This window comes from Ictalurus punctatus, chromosome 6 (genome assembly GCF_001660625.3).
Source record: "Ictalurus punctatus breed USDA103 chromosome 6, Coco_2.0, whole genome shotgun sequence".
Classification (NCBI taxonomy): Eukaryota; Metazoa; Chordata; class Actinopteri; order Siluriformes; family Ictaluridae; genus Ictalurus; species Ictalurus punctatus.
This window is the reverse complement of record NC_030421.2, coordinates 28,051,039-28,057,393: the sequence shown is the minus strand read 5'-3', so window position 1 is coordinate 28,057,393 and position 6,355 is coordinate 28,051,039. Positions and strand designations below refer to the sequence as shown.

Sequence of the window (6,355 nt, the reverse complement as noted above, 5' to 3'; positions counted from 1 at the left end):
AACGTGAGCTCTCCCAGCGCTTCTCTATTCACCCGCCCATAAATCCCGCCTCCTGTGCTATGATTGGATACGGTGCAACTTGTCGTGAGCTATGATTGGCTAGTAGTTTAACACTCGACAGTTCGCAGATTGGATGGCTGAAGAGGAGTTAAAAATGGCGCCGGCAAAGTTTTATATTATATAATGAGATTAAGGCTCTACGTTGGTTTAGAAAATATATTAATATCAGCATTTACCTTATGCTTTTGTGTACCCACTAAATCAAAAGTACCTATAAAACGTAGCGCTTCTTTTGACATGTCATTTGACAGGTTTTAGGACATGTAAATGTACACTACACATTCACAACCTTATATTGGAATTGTGTTAGTATTAACACATCTTTGTACTCAGATATGACAAATTCAAAGCAAAATACTAATAAGTTTGATAAATTAAGCTCAGCTCTGTTCTTGGTTAAATTAATCTATCACTATTTGACCAGCTAGTGTCGAACAGATGTTAGAAGGAAAACAAAACAAAACATGAAACATTAAACTGCTCAGGTTTAATATCTGGAACATTACTACATTTTACAGCTACATTTATAACTTTTCCATAATTAATAACAACAATGTGAAATATTTTTTGAATGCTCATTATATAAAGTACTAGATTAGATTAAATTATATTTGATTCTATATGTTCAAATTTAAATGTACTGTATATTTCCACTTTAAAAGTCCATTTTAAATCTGTATATATGTCAGGGCCATAGGTAGGAATTTTGGGCCTCTTAAAGGTTAATGTACGGCATTTGGCAATTTCTGTTTCCCTTTGGTTCCCCTCCATGCCAACCCCTTCATTGTTAAATTTAATTAATATTTTATTTTTAAGCCATTCAAAGAAAGATAACAATATTCTGAGATTTGTTTGATCAAAACAACTCTTTAATTATGGCATACTTTGCATTTTAGTTAAAAAAAAAAAAAAAAAACAACATTGGTCACCAGTTGTTTTCTTTAGTATTCTTCTCCTTCTTCATCTTCATCTCCCACACTGTCAGTTCCCACTTCTTCATAATCCTTCTCTAGAGCGGCCATGTCCTCTCTGGCCTCTGAGAACTCACCCTCCTCCATGCCCTCTCCTACATACCAGTGCACAAAGGCTCTCTTGGCATACATCAGGTCAAACTTGTGGTCTAGACGGGCCCAGGCCTCAGCGATGGCTGTGGTGTTACTCAGCATGCAAACTGCTCTCTGCACCTTAGCCAGGTCTCCTCCAGGGACGACAGTAGGGGGCTGGTAGTTGATACCCACCTTGAAGCCAGTGGGACACCAGTCCACAAACTGGATGGTGCGTTTGGTCTTGATTGCGGCTATGGCAGAGTTAACATCTTTGGGTACCACATCTCCGCGGTAGAGGAGGCAACATGCCATGTATTTACCATGACGTGGATCACACTTTACCATCTGGTTAGAGGGCTCAAAGCAGGCATTGGTGATGTCAGCAACAGAAAGCTGCTCATGGTATGCCTTCTCAGCAGAAATCACAGGAGCATAGGTGGCCAGAGGGAAGTGGATGCGAGGGTAGGGCACCAAATTTGTCTGGAACTCTGTCAGATCCACATTCAGAGCTCCATCAAATCTGAGCGAAGCAGTAATGGAGGAGACTATTTGGCCAATGAGCCTGTTAAGATTGGTGTAAGTGGGGCGCTCAATATCCAGATTCTTGCGACAGATATCATAGATGGCTTCATTGTCTACCATGAAGGCACAGTCTGAGTGCTCCAGGGTGGTGTGAGTGGTCAGGATGGAGTTGTAGGGCTCCACCACTGCTGTGGAAACCTGGGGAGCTGGGTAGATGGCGAACTCGAGCTTGGACTTCTTGCCATAGTCAACAGAGAGGCGCTCCATCAACAGGGAGGTGAAGCCAGAACCAGTACCTCCACCAAAGCTGTGGAAAATGAGAAATCCCTGAAGGCCAGTGCACTGGTCAGCCTGTAGGGGTGAGAAAATTTTTTAGACTTTTTTCTATATCACAGTTAATTAATCTGTTTATAATTTTATGATTATGTAATGTGATGACACTAATTTTATATTATTTTATCATTTCTAATAGGGAAATTGGCACCAAAATTAGGCCTTCAGGAAAGTACAACATTCTTCTAAAATGGCAAAACTAACCAGTTTACGGGTCCGGTCCAACACCAGATCAATGATCTCCTTTCCAATGGTGTAGTGTCCACGAGCATAATTATTGGCAGCATCCTCTTTGCCAGTGATGAGTTGCTCGGGATGGAAGAGTTGGCGGTATGTGCCTGTACGTACTTCATCTGTGCACATAAAAATCTTTAATTAACTGGAGCACAAGTATGCTCAGTTGCCTTTTATATGCAAAACAGCAAATTATTCACTCAAGTATTGTTCTCACAAGCTAAATCAGTGTCATCTTACCAATCACAGTGGGTTCCAGATCTACAAAAATGGCACGTGGAACATGTTTCCCTGCTCCCGTCTCGCTGAAGAAAGTATTGAAGGAATCATCTCCTCCTCCGAAGGTCTTGTCACTGGGCATCTGTCCGTCTGGTTGGATCCCATGCTCCAGACAGTAGAGTTCCCAGCATGCATTTCCCATCTGGGCCCCAGCTTGACCAACATGCATCGAGATACACTCACGCTACAAGAATCCATCAGAACAGAATGTAACTTTTAAGAAAAATCTGTATTTAATCACTATGTTTTATTTGAGCAAAATCATACATTTATGTAAAATATATTCCTTTGTCATTTGGTGTATAGGGACATTTTTTTCCATATATGGCATCTGTTCAAAATAGTGCCCTATCAAACACACACTTAACTATCTTAACCTACTTTCTTAACTAATAAGTTAACTTCAGTGTGGACATCAATACCTGGGGCAAGTTCTCATACTAGTACTTAACTCACTTAACTCACATTCACTTTCAAAAAAATTCACAGTCCTTTTTTCATCTCTCATCCATGGTTCAGCCTGCCCACTGGAATATTTGTACATTTTTGCAACCGAGTCTCGACTTCACTTTCATAGCAATTTCATCATAACTTATTAAGTCATATGAAAGGATTAAAATGTTATAATTTTGATGGCATTATAAACAAAATTCAACCAAATTAATTTATTTTGCCTATGCGCGTCATGTTCAAACTAGTTTTTGGGAACTGTGTGTTAGACAGGAAATAGCCCAGTTCCTTTGCAGCTAGCCCTCACTCCACCCTCTGCTCTGTCCCACTGAGCTGCACACTCTCCTTTGTGTAACAAGCAGAGACATCTCGTCCAGGCTGCTTTAGCAGAACAGACATATCCATTATTCCCCAATACTCCAGTCTCTTCAGTCTTTGTCAATCATGATCTCATCTACTGCCAGTGAATCTCTATATCATAAGGGAACATGAATGCATCCATTCTCTTATAAATTAAGGCATTGCTGTCAAACAAGTTCTCTTTGTTGCTGATTTATTTATTTATTTATTTATTTTTAAATTTGTAGATATTTTGGGATTGCAAAACTACTTGAATCTACTGCATCTTGCTCATCTAGGCACTGAGGATTGAGAACTAAGTATTACTTTCCAAATCTGTAGTAGTGTCTGGGATTTTGCTTTGAAGGCCTCAGCCACATCCTCTTTATTAGGACACGCATGTTCTCTGTGCCCTTGACTGTAACTCTCTAACTGTAACTGTAAACATTTTCTAGGCTATACTTTTAGCCAATACTATTCTTTAATATTTAATGGACTACACATTGAAAGTATAGAGATTGACAAAATATAATATATAGTTACACCTATGTATCTTGTTTCTTTTAGTCAACTCACTCATTAAGAATGTAGATCGTAATGTTGGTTTAAAAAAATTTAGATTACTAAAAGGAATGCTAGTCAGACTTGATCTGCGTCAGCACTTACCATCTTGAAAGATTTTCCTTCAGGCCAACTTGAGGGTTCGGAAACAGAAGGCAGATGTGGACGAAGAAAAGAGAGGTGGGGTTTTTATAGAGAGGGAGGAGGAAAGGAGGCAGGAAGCAAGATCGCCTGTTGGTCCTACAGAGACTTTTATGCAAAAAAAAGGCCGTCCTTTGTACAGAGGAAGACCTTCCTCTGGGGAGTACTGGGAGTATGAAAAAAACATCTGGACATTTTACTGGGTGTGTACAACTTAGAAGCAAATATTAAAAATACATATTAAATTTGTCAGTTTGTCACAGAACACAGTTTGTTTAAAAGTGGACATGATCTGTACATTAATTGTATTTAGTAGTATTTCTTCTTTAGAAGTGGTCCTCTGTTTAGTAATAAAGTATGTACACCGATCAGCCATAACATTAAAATCACTGACAAGTGATTACACTGATTATCTCGTTACAGTGGCACCAATCCAGGGGTGGGATTTATTAGGCAGCAAGTGAACAGTCAGTTCTTGAAGATGATGTGTTGGAAGCAGAAAAAAATGGGCAAGCGTAAGGATCTGAGTGACTTTGACCAAGACCAAATTGTTATGGCTAGATGACTGGGTCAGAGCATCTCCAAAATGGCAGGTCTTTTGGGGTGTTCCTGGTATGCAGTGGTTAGTACATACCAAAAGGGGTCCAAGGAAGGACAACCGGTGAACTGCTGACAGGGTAATGGGCCCCCAAGGCTCATTGCTGTGCATGGAGAGGGAAGGCTAACCAGTCCAGTCTGATCCCACACAAGAGCTACTGTAGCACAAATTGCTGGATAATTTCATGCTGGCTATGATAGAAAGATATCAGAACATACAGTGCACCACAGCTTGCTGCGTATGGATCTGTGTAGGTACAGACCGGTCAGAGTGTCCATGTTGACCTCCAGTCCACCGCCAAAAGGTGGCCTGATCTGATGAATCACATTTTCTTTTAAATCATGTGGAAGGTCAGATGCGTTTGTGTCACTTACCTGGGGAATAGATGACACCAGGATGCACTATAGGAAGAAGGCAAGAGGCAGTGTGATGCTCTGAACGATATTTTGCTGGGAAGCCTTATGTCCTGGCATTCATGTAGATGTTACTAAGACATGTACCACCTACCCAAACATTGTTGCAGACCAACTATACCCCTTCATGGCAACGTTATTCCCTAATGGTAGTGGCCTCTTTCAGCAGGATAACGTACCCTGCCACACTACAAAAATTGTTCAGGAATGGTTTGAAGAACATGACAAAGGGTTCAAATTGTTGACCTGGCCTCCAAATTCATCCAAGATCTCAATCCGATCAAGCATCTGTGGGATGTGCTGGACAAACAAGTCTGATCCATGACCTAACAACTTACAGGACTTACGGGATCTGCTGCTAAGGTCCTGGTGCCAGATACCACTGCACACCTTCAGAGGTCTTGTGGAGTCCATGCCTTGACGGGTCAGAGCTGTTTTGGCACAAGACACAAAGTGGACCTACACAATATTTGGCAGGTGGTTCTAATGTTATGACTGATCGGTATATAGAGGATATAGAGATATCCTAGAATATAGAGGCTTTCAAATGGTGTAGAATTCTAAAGTTGACAAAAACTCTGCCCATTTTGAGTGTAAATATCATGTATACTATTTTAGGAGGCGCATGGTGGCTTAGTAGTTAGCACGTTCGCCTCACACCTAACACCGTGGCCCTGTGTGTGTGGAGTTTGCATGTTCTCCCCGTGCTGCGGGGGTTTCCTCCGGGTACTCCGGTTCCCCAGTCCAAAGACATTATTGTCTTTGGTAGGCTGATTGACATGTACAAAGTGTCCGTAGAATGAATTGGTGTGTGAATGTGTATGTGTTTCTGCCCTGCGATGGATTGGCACCCTGTCCTGGGTGTACCCCACCTTGTGCCCGATGTATAGGCTCCAGGTTTCCCCGTGACCCTGAAGAAGGATAAGCAGTATAGAAGATGAATGGACTATTTTAGGATATATTTGCATACTAAAATTCTATATGCAAATGAAAAAAAAAAATTTGTTTGCATCATGCCCTATACACTGTTTACACTAACAGTTACACTTTTCTACACTTGTGTAGAAAAGAAAAAGCTCACAATAAATGCTGTATTCATTTTAAATGAGGACACAGCTGTCCTCTGTTAAAATGTAATGGATAATGCAGAGTTTCATTTGTGTGGTAGTGATTACATGACACAAGCATTATTGATTTTCCCACAATAATAAGCACAGACCCATACAGATATCTGTCACAGGAGAAAGGAGAAAGCCACAGCAGGAGACAATTTGTAAAGAGTGGGTGCTTTTCAAAATTTGTGACATTTCTTTCTACAGGAATATCTGACAGTGTTCTCACATATACTGAACATTCTCCCATATGGTAAGTTATGGTGT

The 6,355-nt window shown here is 40.7% G+C and overlaps 1 protein-coding gene across 1 annotated transcript; it reads right to left on the bottom strand.

The window, feature by feature from the left end:
* Nucleotides 1-907: 907 nt before the first annotated feature.
* On the bottom strand, nucleotides 908-4,036 carry tuba8l3 (tubulin, alpha 8 like 3). The gene is made up of 4 exons (XM_017470483.3): nucleotides 3,930-4,036; nucleotides 2,436-2,658; nucleotides 2,166-2,314; nucleotides 908-1,979 (listed from the first exon to the last, which is right to left on the bottom strand). The coding sequence occupies exons 1-4, from the start codon at nucleotides 3,930-3,932 to the stop codon at nucleotides 1,002-1,004; spliced, it is 1,353 nt and encodes a 450-aa protein (XP_017325972.1). The 5' UTR covers nucleotides 3,933-4,036; the 3' UTR covers nucleotides 908-1,001.
* Between the last annotated feature and the right edge of the window lie 2,319 nt (nucleotides 4,037-6,355).